Below are 14,228 nucleotides of genomic sequence, written 5' to 3'. Positions count from 1 at the left end.
CTGAGCTGGGTGTTCTCCCAGGTAGCCCCTGGGGCCATGCCAGGCACGTGTAACCCCAACCTCGAACTGGCAGTGAGTCACTGTGGACACTGTGCCAGGAACTACATGCTTTATGATCCCAGCCTCCTTTGAGATGTACTGCTGGCCCCTGCTACATGAGAGCAAGGCCTTAGTGATGTTTATTATCACTAGGAAGGATCCTGGTCCATGCCAATGGTGCTTCACTTTAACACACAGCCCTGCCCAGCAGAGGGCAGCAGCTGGAGTATCCCTTGCAGCCCCCTGGAAAAGGCCCAGGCACTGCCCAGGTCCCCTGCGCTGCATGGAGAGACCAGCTGTAATTACAGCCCAAGCAAGCAGCTCCCCTGCCTGGGCTGAGGAAGAGCCACTACGCACAAGGAGTCCCTGTTCAGTGCAGCCTCCCAAGGGGGCACATCAGCCCTGCGCCGAGGTGAGCCCGGGAGCCGTGCGGGAGAGGCTTGGAGTGGCCTGCGCTCTGGCTGGGGAGGTGGCGGTAGCTGGTTTGCTTTGAGCTGACAGCGTGTGAAGCGAAGGCGTCGTCTCCTCTCTATTCCCCTCTCTCCTCATCCCCTTCCAGCCCTCCCATGTCTGGCTCGTCCGGGGCGCCAGCCAGCCCATGGCACATGATGTAGTAGGCGCTGCAGTAGACGGGCGACTTGCTGGGGTTGGAATAGACCTGCTCCGGCTTGAGGGAGGCGAAGGGATTGGCTCCGTAGCCTGTGATCTGGATCTCCAGCTCCATCAGGATTTTCAGGGAGGACTTCAGCTCCTGCTCGCTGTCAGTGAAGGGGGAGCAAGGTTACCAGAGTGCCAACCTCACCCCACCCCCTACTTCCTCAGACACCTCCTGGGACTTGACCCCTGCGGGACTAAAACACCAGTGCCCTGACACTGTGAGCCAAGATACTTGCAGTCTGAGCTTCTCCACAGTAGTGCGCTGGCCACATGAGCTTCCCCCCAGCAGTGCCTGTCACTGCTTGCCAGGACTCCAGCTGCGCCGCCATCACAGCAGTGCTCTGACAGGGCAGCTGCCAAAACCAGCGCAGTGTAAAACAGAGTCAGGCTGTAATAGCCAAATGCAGCGTGTTGCTACAAGGTGACCTGCAACAAGCTAGCTGGCCCCGGGACTGGTTCAGAAAGCAGACACTGAATGCAAATGACTGGCTGGAGGACTCTGGGACACAGCCCAGTGGAGGTCCCACATGTACTCAGTGCCCCGTGGGAGGGCGTGGGGCAGAGAGAAGGGTCTTTCTTACTTGTAGACAGTGAAGAGGGTAGGGATGTTGTAGTCACGCAGCAGCAGCAGCGTGGGGAGCCAGCCTTCCATCAGATCCAGGCAGGCATGTAACCCTGACATATAACCAGAAACCATGTCAGACTGGCATGCAACCAGAAAGCTGTGGAGCCTGATCCCTTCCCCAGTGAAGCCAATAGCGGTTGTTTCACTGGGAGCAGATTGGGGGGCCACTGCTGTGGTAGGAGCTGAAGCAGCATGCTCTCACGCTCAGGCACACACGTGCTGCCACGCCCCCTGTCCCATGCCCTGCAGAGCCAGCATGTTTCCTGGAGGCACTACGCCTGGTGCTAGCATATGGCCAGCAAAATGCCATCACGGCACAACAGCATGCTGAGGGTCTTCTTCCTAGAGTGACATTGTACCCTCCCACATGATGCCAGCAAGTCAGTCCTGGAGGATATGGAGGGTCAGTCAATCCACAGTAGCCTCAGACTGCTGGCAAAGGGCTAATAAGAAGCATTTGCACTGATATATCTTTCCTTGCAGGGCCCCAAAGCACGTTACAAATGTTAACATCTGTGAGGGAAACTGAGGCACACAGAGAATGAGACCAGGTCTATGCAGGAAATGTAGCTGGTATAGTAATATTGGTCAGGGGTCTGATTTTATTTATGTGAGTCCTATCGTAAAAGCCCTTGTGTAGACACAGCTGTAGCTTATTTGGGCCAGCCTGAAATGTTGCAGAACTGTATCAGCCGGGTGTGAAAAGCACACTCCTGACTGCCATAGCTATGCTGACCAAACCCCCAGCATAGCTGCAGCTGTGTCGCCTGAGGAATGCTTCTGTCGCCATGGCACTGCCCTGTCTCACAGCAGTGTGGGGCGGATAAAGCATCCAGATGCTGTGGTCAGCGTGACCACATAACTAGTGGGTTACGGTTGCACGTTTTGTGTTGTGGTACGGAGAAGAGGCTTCTGGCTCGTGGACATGGCTGCAGATGGCAGCAGTAGGGAGAGGATGTAACTAAAGGTTCCCTGGCTTGTTTTGGGTGGGTTGGTGATAGCTCCAGTTGAGCAACACATTGCTTTGGTGGAACATATAAGAGCGTCGTGTAGGTTAGGTGTGATGGGGTGTCTACCCCATGCTCACCCTGCAGGGTTTAATGCAGGCCAGATGGGCCAATTAACCAATCAGGCAGCTAATTAAGGAAGCTCAACTGGGCAGGAATAGGCAGGGCCTATAAAGCCCAGGAGCTGGTCAGGGAAGAGACTGCTAGGAAAATGCTGGAAAAAAGGGAGGAGTGAGTGGGGACTGTGGGCTGGGAAGAGGCTTTGGGAGCTGCTAGGGGAGCCAGTGGAAACAGCCCAGGGACAGAGCAGTGAGGCCAGAGAGAGCGAAGAAGAGGGTGGGCCTGGCTTCCCTTACCAGCCATTGGGTGAATGGCATTGAGGCAGTGAGCCGGAAGAGTGCATAGGACTATTGAGGAGCTTAACACCCCTCGCCTCCCCCAACCTGCCACCTCCCGGGGAACACAGACCATGAAGGGATGCTGTGTCCCTGAGGCTGCAAGAGGGGCTGTGGATGGACAGGAGTGACTGCAAGCCACAAACAGGGTGTGTCAGCCTCAAGCTAATCCCCTGAGCGACCACGAGGAGGTGCCAACCCAGCAGTGGGTGGGGGCCCCCTGTGACATCGGAATGGGCAGGTGAGCCAAGCTCAGGGTGATGTGAGACCTCTGGGGACCCCCCCCCACTCTCCTGGGTACCCCTCCCACCTATCTCCAAACACCTTGCTGGCTTCTCCTGCCCACTGCCTGTGAACAGTGTCTGTCAGTGCTGCTGCAGCTACCTCACTTGTTACCATCCGTCGCTGATTAGATCCTATCCACAGCTCCCTTAACCTATGGCACCCTCTGCCACTGCCCTGTCTTCAGTTAGAATCAGAGTCCCAGCCTGCTGCTCTGTCCTGACCACACCTCCACAATGACTTAAAACCATCCATTTGCCTGCAGCTGGTCCCTGCATCCTTGCTCCTAAAGATAAAGCTCTTTGGCTTACTTTAGGTAGCATCTACAAGGGAGAGATTTCCCCCCCATCCCTAGCTGCATTCTATTTCCCATAGCTCAGATGTGTTTGGTGATGATCTTAGATGCACTTTTCTATTAACAGGGTTTCTGAAGCTGTCTCTTCATATCACCTCACGCGTCTCGATGTAGAACTCGTTTCCTGAGCTAAACTGGGTGCTGATCTGCCACAGCCCCCTGCTATTTGTCATGTCTAGTCAGTGAGAGGGAAAGCGGCAGATCAAAGGACCAGATCCTCTGCTGGTGTAGTTCCAGTAAATCAGAGCTGTGCTGATTTACACCTGATTTAGCCTGAATCTCTCTGCTCTTTGGGCTTAGCTTAGCACCACTCACTTCTGCAAGGTCTATGCTTTTGTATTCTAGGCCTTTCTTTCTCTTTTAAATAAAAGTGCTGATCTGTTACAAACCCTTGTGATCCTCTGGCCATTTCTGCATGTTTGCTGTGAGTATTTCCCGCCTTTTCCAGTCGCTATGGGCAACTGCAGCAATGCCGGCCGAGGCTAGGCTATGCCTACTGTGAGGAAAGGCTGAGGCAAACCGATCCAATGGAGATAACCTTAGGCTTTGTAAAGGGACCCCAGAAACATAAATATTGTGTAGTAATATCAAATACTCATTTAGGAAAATGAGTAAATGACCATTCCAGTAAAAGAAACTTGCCAACAACATGCTGTCACCCTCAGGAAGGACTCCACTTTTCCTCTTTCTGGCTGCAATGTCTAGGTTCACCCGGCTGTCCTGCCTTTGCCTCTTTCTTGGGCTTGTGATCCTCCTTGGAGCCAACGCCCGCACCTCCTTCCAGCAGGTTCACCCACACGTGACAGTGCCTCACCTGGAGAGCCATGCCCCTTCCCCACATGCCCAACCTGCATGCCCTCTTTCAGTGTCCCAGGGACAACTTCAGCATGCCCTGTGCCCTGCGTGGCTGGGCTCCTTGCACAGCCATTCATGTCTTGGGTCCTTGGCAAATCCCCTTTTTTCCCCCTCCTTCTTCTCCCTTTAACTGCCTTCCAACTGCCTCCTGTCCAGAGGAAACCAAGCTGCCCTCTCACTGGGTGTCGCTCACCCCAGGGCAGCACTAACACTACACAAAACTGCAGCTAGTGCTAGGGCTACATCTACAAACTTCCCCCTGGGCTGGGGGAGTCTGGGTTCTCCAATCCGGTTCAGGCCCAATATAGAGGCTGGGCTGATCCACAGTATTCAGAGCGGGATGCAGACATCCCCAGCATACACGGCAGGAGAGGAGTGTGAGTCTGGTGATCTGATTCAAGTCTCTCTGCTTTCCAAGAGACAGGGTTATTGGTGACTTCCAAAGGTATCTAAAAAGCACACAGCGGGTATGACACGCGCTTGGGGAAAGCACACATCAGTATTGGCTGTGCTTGCTAGGGGGCAGCAGAGACACTGGCTGAAATCTTTATAGCCTTGCTGTTCTGTGGGCTTAGGCCCGTGGCATCCTGGCTATGTAGCACTTCCTGTGCCAGCCCGTCTCTAATGGTGTCTGGCACAAGGCTCTAAAGCAATCTGACTAGGCGCTAACAAAGTGCCTGGGTTGGCCTCCTCCTTTCCCAGGATATAGGCTACCACAGCCAGTGTCTGCAATGTCTCCAAGCTCTTGGTTCATGTCATTGTCCCAGCAGAAAGCATATGCAAGTGAGACAAGGAACTTGGTTGGTAACGAGAGCACTGGCTCTTAAAAGTCATGTAGTGTGGAATAGGGCAACAATAGCTAGTGGGTAGAGCAGGGCACTGGGAGTCAGGACTCCAGGGTTCCATTCCCAGTTCTGTTCCTGTCTTGCTGTGTGTCCTCAGGAAAGTCAAATAAACCATTCTGTGCCTCAGTTTCCCCAGCTGTAAAATCCCTGCATTTTTAAAGTGCTTTGAGATCATCAGATCCAAGGCCCACTCTAAGCGTAAGCCTTTATAAAAATAGTGTGATGAAATATTCTGATTATGGTTAAATACATCCAGGCTCCAGCGATTACGGTGCATTAAACACTAAAGCCTGTGGCACGATGCTTAGGAGCAGTGACAAGAAAAAGCAAGCCACGCTCTAGGAGGAAGATACCCGAAGCATGGCTGTCCTTTCCTGGTAGTACTGTCCTTTGGCACAAAGACACTCGCAGCACATTCTGACACCTAGCTGCTGAATCATCATGATGCCACGTTAGCCTCAATATGTCACTGACAATGAGTCACTGCAGCCACCTCTTGGTCTGGGTTTACCTGGCCTGCATCACGAGTCTCTGACTGTCCTGCTAAGCTGGGGTTGCAGGATGCAAGATGACCCATGCAAAGCTGGACTGGGCCATCAATTCCCAGTCCACAAAGGCTGGCGGGAATTCTTCTAACGTGACAGAAAGGCACCGTTGACATATTCTCTGTAGTTCTGGCCTCTAACCCCCAGTGCCTCCTTGGTATCACCATGGGGAAGATGATGTTGCTTCTAACTTCTTTTTGCTTTGTTATGTTGTCCCAAGTCCTTGTTACCCTGAGCATCCCCTGCTCTCTGCAGTGGAGAAGGTAGAGCAGGAGGTGACCCAAGCGGGGTGATAGGAAAGAGGTTGCAGAAACAAGTCACAATAGAGCCGGAGGGGGCCCAGTCAGGAAAGAGCAGGAAAGCTGAGGGGCACTGTTAGTTGGGCCTGGACGGAGGGGCATGAAGAACACTGCTCAGGATGGGGCTGGATGTGCAGCATCCGTGGGGAGGGATGCACCATTGGAGACCACTGGGTAGCCTCTGACTGAACACTCACCTGGATGAAAACCCACCACGACATCTGGGCGGGCAGCCTGCTGAGTCTCCACCTGGGATTCCCAGAAGTCAGGATAAAGGGCCTTGTAGCTGCTGAGATAGACTCTTCCTCTGGGCCCGAATGCTGTCAGTGGAGGCCTCATGATGGGTCCATCTACCACATTGGCTCCCACCATTACTACCTCGATGCCCTGGTGCCCAGGAAATGCTCGTGTCAACTCATCATAATCTGTCACCCGTGTGCTGAGGGTCTCGATGTGGGAAGCCCCCACGATGTGCACTGTGACAGGCTTGGCATAGAGATCAATGCCGAAAGCGTGCAGCGCCAAGCCGAGGGTGAGCGGCCTGGACTGGAAGTCTGCGTTCAGCCGTTTGACGGACTCCAGCAGCTCTCCTTCCTCTGGCTTTGGCTTACCCACGTTGGCCCAGAGGATGGTCATATAACGCCCAGTCACTATGGCGCCCAGCTTTTTTTCCAGGTCCTCCTGCATGGAAAACCAGTCGTCCCAGCCTTTCACCTCCTGTATGTGCTTTGTCCAGGTCTGTGTGGGGAAAGGGATGTCACCTAGAAGGAGAACCCCAGAAATTCTCAGCTCCGCGGGCCCCAGACTCCGTCAGGCTGTGCTGATCTCTTTCCCAGGATAAAGGTATCGTGCCTGTACAAAGACAGAGCTTGGAGCTCTGCCATTCAGCTTTACGGGAGATGCTGAGCCCAAAGCAGCCTTGCCAGTGAGCAAGGATACGTTGTGTGGCAACTGCTGAAGGGGAAACAGAAGGGAGATGGAGGAGCTGGCCGTATAAAGGAAGTCTGAACCGCCCACTCTGTGGACTCCAGAAATGCCCTGAACAGTTGAGTGCATGAGGCCTAATGAGGAAAGTGGAAGCCCCTCCTGCCATGAGTCTGTGTGTGCAATTCCTGGATTCCCCTAGCTATGGTAACGCTCAGTGGTATCCAGACACCAGCTTGCTTGGCTTCACAGCATGACAGTGCTTTGTCAGGCTTTAAAGTCAGCCCTCAGTGCTTGTCAGTGATATCATGGAAACCCAGGCATGCCGCAAAGGTCTGGGAGCTGGAGAGGGAACGTGAGCAGATCTGGATAGAATCCACCATGAGACCCCTGGCCCAATTGCCTTCTGGGGCAATCCTCTTACAGACTCTTGGAGCCTGGCTTCCCGTATGAGGCAGTCGGCAGATGAAGCTGCGCCAAGGCAGTCAAATGGCCTCTGGCTGCTGATGGCCCAGCTGGCTCGGACCCAGTCAAAGAGGAGCCCTTGTCCCCATCTGTTGGCTGTCTTCTTACCTGTGAAGACGAGCCATTCTACCAGCCGGTCAAGAGCTACCAACTTCAGCTTCTTACACAACTTTTTGTGCACAGGCCAGCCCGCCCGCTGGCACTCTGAGCTGCAGTAATACACGTTCTGGCACCTAGAGGGAGCAGGAGAGAGGAGGAAAGAGAGGGTGGTCCACCTGGCAGCAAATTCAATGCACATCCTAGCAGCTGATGGGAGGAAACTGTCAGAAGGGAGCCGGAGAGAGCTGTCCCAAGGAGACATGCATCAGTTGATTTGGGGCCCCCTCTGGACTGCACAGCATTTTTGCCCTCACCTCTCCCTGCATGGGAAGAGTGAGACATGAACTCGTTCCTAGGGTGACTTTGCTGATCCACTGAGGTTACACCAGGGATGAGTTATGCCACATTGCTGTTGCTAGGGCTTTCAAATGGACTGGTCAGAGCAGAGAGCACCTCGCTTAGCCGGTGTCGCCCACTACACTGGTACTGCCACTTTCTTGCCGGAGGCAACCAGACAGCGTTGTGGGAAGTCCTGCACCTCCTGTCCTCATTTATACCCCCTGCAACATGTCATTCTCCATGCATTATAGGCAGAGGGTGCAGAGCTTTAGATGCTGAGGGCCTGGCCTCATAGAAGTTAATGGAAAGACTCCCATTGACTTTGGCTCAGGTCCTGAGGAATTACAGGAAACCAGTTGCACACTCACAGCTGCCACTCAGAGGAGTAACATCTATGATGGGGCCACATTCAGAAGCCTGGCTAAGCCTCAGTATGTTAGAGGGAATTGTCCTATTCCCATGGACATTCTGGAAATGCTGTGAATGTTTCCACTGGGAACAAGGGAAGGAACTTGCCTGGTAATGTGGCTCAGTCCTTTATAGCCGGCCCCAGCCACACACTGAATGCTATTGTGTACCTTTTGCATCGCCGGAGGCTTCTGGGGTCAGGGAGGGCAGCGGGGAGTTTCTTGCACTCAGCACAGAATTTGAAGGTGTCCTCCAGTTTTTGAAACATGTCGAAATAAGTCCGGATCCCGAAATCCATCCCTAGTGTTTTCCCATCCATTGCAGACCTGCAGGAAACCAGCCAGAGCAGCAAAGTTGATGGGAGGCGAGCAGGGCACAACCCAGCCTTGTCCAAGTGTGGTCCTTTCATAGCACCAAGAATTGGCCCCCAGTGCTGTGTAATGGAAGGTGTTAGCACCATCAGGTCAGCTTGCAGAGGAGTACTGTGTGCGGCTTCATCACTGCTGCAGCGTGAATTCATTACCGCAAGCTTGATGAGGGTTTTTCTAGGGGCCGGCCAGAATGTTACCAGTCTCCAGAGGGCAGCTAGTGGAGACTGTCCTGATTGGAGATGCCTTTAGAAGGGGGAGCTTTATCCATGCTTGGTATGATCAGGGACTCTTCTGAACTGAAGGGATGTTATAGCCACATACTGATATGAATTGGCAGGGCCAGGCCTCATCTGGTGACCCCTTAGGAGAGAGAACTTTACCCCTACCTGGGTATGAACAAACAGGGCATGATGTTCTGATTCACTGGGGACAAGGGAGTTTAACATTCTTTTCTCTGGAAGTGGCCATATCAGTCCAGCAAGGTCCCCTCTAGCCAAAGAGGACATAGTGTCTGTTTTGCTCTTTCACTCTGGTCAGCCAGAAGTCTAATGCTCCCAGTGACTGGTGGAGACCATGTCCTAGAGGTGCTAGGGTTGTGTGCCATGCAGGTGTTCAGAAGGCAGCACACACCTGTGCAGAGGCCAATGGGCAGCCCGGCATTACTCACTTGTATTCGTCATAGCTCTTCATGTTGAGCTTCTTCAGGATGACCTGTGACAGACCGGGGACATTGCTGTCCATAGCCTGGAAGCCCAGGGAGTCAATGCTGGGGCCTGTGATTACTGGCTCCTCCATAGGTTTCTTGGAGTGGCTGGGCTTGGAAGTCGCGCCCTGGCTGCTGTGGGCCATCTCTGTCCGTGCTGGAAATTGAGCGAGCTGGAACTAAGGAAAGCGAATAAAAGGAGAATAACGGCGGGGTAGCCTGAGATGCAGAATATAGCTCTAGATGCTGAATTTGGGGGGGGATCCGACACAGACCCATAACTAGATGGAAGGTACATAATATTAGTAGCCACTTCTACTTGGTAGTTCTGTTCTCCTCTCTGCAAGAGCTGTCTACCACCCCTCTCTCTTTCCCCCGCCCTCCTCTGACTTCCACCAACTCCCCTCGCCCGTAGTGATTTGGATCCAGTTTGTTTCCGTTATCCTGACTGGGTCTGGAACATCCCCATGGCCCAGCAGGAATGGCCAAGACTGGCCAGGACTCCATTGTTCAGCAAATTCTCCCCCCACAAATGGACTCTCCCTGCCCTTTTTGCTGGCGTACCTGTTCAGAGGAATCATTTGAATATAAAGCATGTTGCTGGGGGTCTCTGAGAGGCACCTGGCTGAGAGCCAGAAAACCTGGCTTCATTCACAGCTAAAAGCATCCCAGTGGGTTAAGTAATGTTGTATATTGTGCCTCCTATCCCTACATGTGTGGCCGACAGGTGAGAGAGGCAGGTTTTGCTGACTTGTAGACACATGAGACAGCCACCAAGGGGCCTGCTGGTGCCATGCTGCCATGTGCGTATTTTCACACTTCAGGCTTTCTGAGCCTATCCGCTCTCTCAGGCATTTGCCCTGACTGGTATTCGTTATCTCCCGCTCCAGTAATGACTCAGCCAAGTTTTCGTTTGTGAAAGGATCTGCTGCCCTCACTCCTCTACCATCTTGCCCTTCCATTCTGCTCCCTTGACACAGGTCTGTAGAGGTGCTTGCTTCTTGGCCACTGGCGGAAATCAGCCTGGCAGTGCATCAGTCAGCGCTTAGCACAAGCTGCCAGTGCTGACTGATTCAGCCCCTCAGACAGGGGCTCTCTCTCGCTCCTGCTCCCCCACAGCTGCTGTGACCTCTTCTTCAAAGAGGACACCAGCTGCGGAAGGAGAGAGAAGGAAGGGACCTTTCATCCTCTGTTTGTGCCTAGTCCTTTAACAGCAGACCACCACATCCTGCTCTTGGTTGTGCATGGGAGACTCCATTTGCAGTCAATGAGATCCATGTGTGTCTCTGACCAGTGCTAAGGGGTAGCTCAGCAGGTGCCTTGACTAGACAGTGGCACAGGACCATAACGAACGTTCTCTGAGCTGGCACGGGGGTCAATGCAGCAGTGTTATTACCGTAACTGCATGCTGCGTGTGCAGATGGAGGCAGGGCGGGGTGACTCCTGCTGTAAAGAATTGGTTCCACAAGAGGAGACAAAGAAAGTGGAGAAAGACACAGGGTAGGAGGTCCTCAGGCACGTTCTAGTTGGTACTATTGGAAGGAAGCCTGTGCTAATGGTCTAGTGATCTGAAAGGTTCAGGGAAGGATAAGCTTGTGGTCAAAACATGGCGGTTAAGAGTTAGGAGACCTGGGTTCTCTTCACATCTCTATAACAGACTCACTGAGCATGTGACAGCTCCTCTCTGTGCTTCACTTTCTCCATTTGTAAAACAGGGGGAGTGGTAATGATCCATCTCTTACGAGTGTTTTTCAGAATATTTTGCTAACATTTATAAGGTGTTTTGAGATCCTCAACTCAGAAAAGAGCAGTGCGGGATTAGCTCTAGATCAAAGGTTCACACTTGGACCAGGTCACTCATGCCAACGTTACCAGCTAATGAGTGGTCTGTCTGAAACGGATGGTAGTGTCAGTGGAAAGCTCCTAGTGCCCAAGACCCTGCCATACTTAGCACTTACTGTATTTGTCCCCTGGTGTGCAGTCCCAGCAGAGAAGACCAGGATTGAATATGAGTAAGAAAGTGAGCTCTCAGTGTTGGAGCCAGGTCCCTGCAGAACAAGACTGGGGCACACCGGTGAGAGAGTTTAACCTCTGGCTGCCAGTTTGGGGCCTGTTCTGTTGGTAGAGAGAGAACTTTGACTCCAGGGCTGGCGATCAGGCACATTTTCCCAGCCCTGAGCTTGCATACACTATGAAAAGGTGAGCTGTACAGTGGGCTGGCTTCTCCTGTTTCTTTATGATAAGCAATTTCATTGCAGTTTCTCAGAAGGCCCTGCAGATGTACACGGAGGTCTGGCTAGTGGAATAGCTGCTGACGGGAGAACAGCTCCTTGGTGGAAGGTGCCTGCCGCGCTTCCAAAGCTGGTTGAAACCCAGGAAAACACTTTCAGCCCACCCAGCTGACCTGTGTGGCAAAGAGCTAAGCCCTGCTGTCAGCCTTATAAGGGCCTGATCATGGGCTAGAGCCAGAGAAGGAAAAAGTCTGGTACCCCATGGACTCCACTGGATGAGTATTAAATTCTAGCCTATTCTTATTCAGGCTCGAAGCTCTACCCATCACCATGGTATCTGAGCACCTACCCCCTTTTTCTTACGAAGTCAACCAGCCAAATTGGGAAATGCAGAGGGGAAAGACTGATGCCACCATGTTGTTTGGTTTGGCTCCTGAAGAGTCAGATGGTACTTGAACTCCATGGGCACATAGGAGTTCATGGTGCTAGACACTGTGAAGAGAAGGCTGTTGGTTATAGCCATAATCTCAGCCCTTTTCTCTGCTAACGCCAGCTAGTCCATGAAGAAGCACATGTTGAACTTCCAAAAAGGAGGTGTAGCTGCTGCCTCTGTGTGTATGTACATGTGTGCAAACGTGCATGCTGCTAGTGTTTATAAAGCAGTAGTTTTCAGTGCCAGTTCCAGGGACCTGAACCTTGTGACATATAATGAGCAGCTCAGCTGAAGCCAGGGGCTGTGGAATGATACAAATCCCTCTCTCTCTCTCTCTCTCTCTCTCTCTCTGTGTGTGTGTGTGTGTGTGTGAGAGAGAGAGAGAGAGAGAGAGAGAGAATGCAGGGGAAGTTTGCCAGCTGGATCACCAAGTGCCCCCCAAACCGCCTGACAGCTGCTTGATCTATTCCTGCACCAGACTGATTGCCTTTCCAGGCCACAGTAAGAAAAGACACTGCAGGAGGTATGGAGGTAGGGGGATGAGGAATAAAGGAGGAAAGCCAAGGGACAGCCATGCTCAAATGTCAGGGGGCAAGATAGACCCATGAAAAAACACAAACACTACCAACACAAATCTGATAGCGTTGCTATTCCAGTCCTGGGTCACCATGTGGAGCTAGCCAATCATCTATAGGACATGTCTGAGACCTCCTAGGAATCAAGCCAAAGGCAGGAGCAATTCCCATTAACTCTGTTTGCCCTGGAACTTTTTTATTCTACGCAGTCCGTATTCTGCTCCCCAAACATAGCTCCTCAAGCTAGCCAAAGCTAGTCCCAAGACCCTGCTCTGCCTGGGAAATCGGTGGGTATGTTAATCTCAAAGCACTCTTCCAACCCAGATCAATAAAAGTGCTTATTTCACTGAACCCCTCCTCAAGTGGCAGTCCACCCCATGCCCCCTAGAAGTTTGAGGTGTCCAAGGGGGGAGAGACTTGTTCTCAGTCCCTGAATATAGAGCTCAAAGAAGATTATCTCCCCTCGCTTCCCCTTTGAATCCTCTTAGCCCACTCCTTGATTCATCTGTAGCTCCATTGATCAGAAGGGAAAAAACAGGAGAGATTTAATGTGTCTAACAACTGCTTCAGCAGGGGGAATGTAAGAGAGTGTTAAATGGAGGTGAGAAGAGGAAGAAAGCAATGAAGGAAGAGACTCTAAGGACCAAAGTAAACGCTGAGCTACAGAAAGTTAAACCATCCATTCCCTGAAATGATAAGCATTAAGGCATAGCAGGTTACAAGACAGACTCACCTTCTAGGTGCTTTTTCTTTCTTTTCTTTTTCCCCACTCTGTTGCTCTCTCCTTTTCTATGGATTTATCTAAGAGTTGCAGCTGCCTGAGAACCTGGATCGTTTTCTGCTTCTAACTGAAGAAATGCTGGGAGGAAGCTTGTGGTCTAAGAATATTCTGCCTACTCAGACCCTGTCAAGAAGTGCGTCTAACTGGGGAGAGTGGCTGAGACACTGAGGTTTGGTTCCTAGGCGGCACAGGTGCAAGATTCTTATCGGGTCCTGACCACAGGAGCTCCAGGATGCAATGTCTCACCTGCCCCCTGCTGGAAGATATGGTATTATCCACTAACCCCATGCCAGAGGATACTATGAATCACCCACACCATCCCCATGCTGGTTGATAGTAACACTTAGCTGATCCCACTACATCCCTATGCCTGGAATCTGTGTATGTCCCACCTCACCCCTATGGCAGAGGACAGCACATATCATCTACCCCCACATATCATCTACTGTACATCACCCACTTCATCCCCACACCCTTCCATGCCGGAGGATTTGACTTGTAGGGTACCTTGACTCAGGAGCTGTGTGTACCTATCAGTTTGCTACTGTGTTTCCAGTGCAATATGGACACCAAAATAGGCGAGGAAGGCATTCAGGGCCATAGATTTCCTCCTCCCCTGTTTTGTGAGACTGCCCTTCACAAGATGCTATCCACCCTGCTTTTGAGGATTGTAGTTCCTCATTGTTGTGTCCCATGTCCTGCAAGTCAGGTAGGGTAATCACCTTTGTGTCATGGAAATAAAGGCTATCTATCTATCTATCTATCTAATCTCAATAATAGTTCCATGAGATCATTTCATTATGTGAGAATCTCAGCTTTCTTTCTTTCATTTGTTCTTTCTATTAAGCTTTTAGCCCTCATGGTTGAAGAGAAAAGCTTGAAAGTTTGACCCTAAAGGTCAAATATAAAGAATTCCCAATGTGTTACTATAAAAAAAAATCTCATGACTGCTAAGGCAATTTCATGATTTTGAGGGCCTAATGCATTTTGAAGGC

At 51.8% G+C, this 14,228-nt stretch overlaps 1 protein-coding gene and 1 long non-coding RNA gene across 2 annotated transcripts; one reads left to right on the top strand and one right to left on the bottom strand.

Annotated features, from left to right (window-relative positions):
• Positions 1-205: 205 nt before the first annotated feature.
• On the bottom strand, positions 206-13,349 carry MSS51 (MSS51 mitochondrial translational activator). The gene is made up of 7 exons (XM_067551511.1): positions 13,186-13,349; positions 9,178-9,392; positions 8,310-8,465; positions 7,402-7,526; positions 6,102-6,665; positions 1,278-1,371; positions 206-797 (listed from the first exon to the last, which is right to left on the bottom strand). Exons 2-7 carry the CDS (start codon positions 9,357-9,359, stop codon positions 569-571), a joined length of 1,350 nt encoding a protein of 449 aa, XP_067407612.1. The 5' UTR covers positions 9,360-9,392; positions 13,186-13,349; the 3' UTR covers positions 206-568.
• On the top strand, positions 2,541-3,748 carry LOC137155323 (uncharacterized). Its single transcript, XR_010920419.1, has 2 exons — positions 2,541-2,964; positions 3,428-3,748. It is a non-coding gene; the product is annotated as an uncharacterized lncRNA (long non-coding RNA).
• Positions 13,350-14,228: the final 879 nt, after the last annotated feature.

This window comes from Emydura macquarii, unplaced genomic scaffold (assembly GCF_026122565.2).
Source record: "Emydura macquarii macquarii isolate MOO-44397 ecotype Brisbane River unplaced genomic scaffold, CSIRO-AGI_Emac_v2 contig_1348, whole genome shotgun sequence".
Taxonomy (NCBI): Eukaryota; Metazoa; Chordata; order Testudines; family Chelidae; genus Emydura; species Emydura macquarii.
This window is presented reverse-complemented; position numbering and strand designations above follow the sequence as displayed.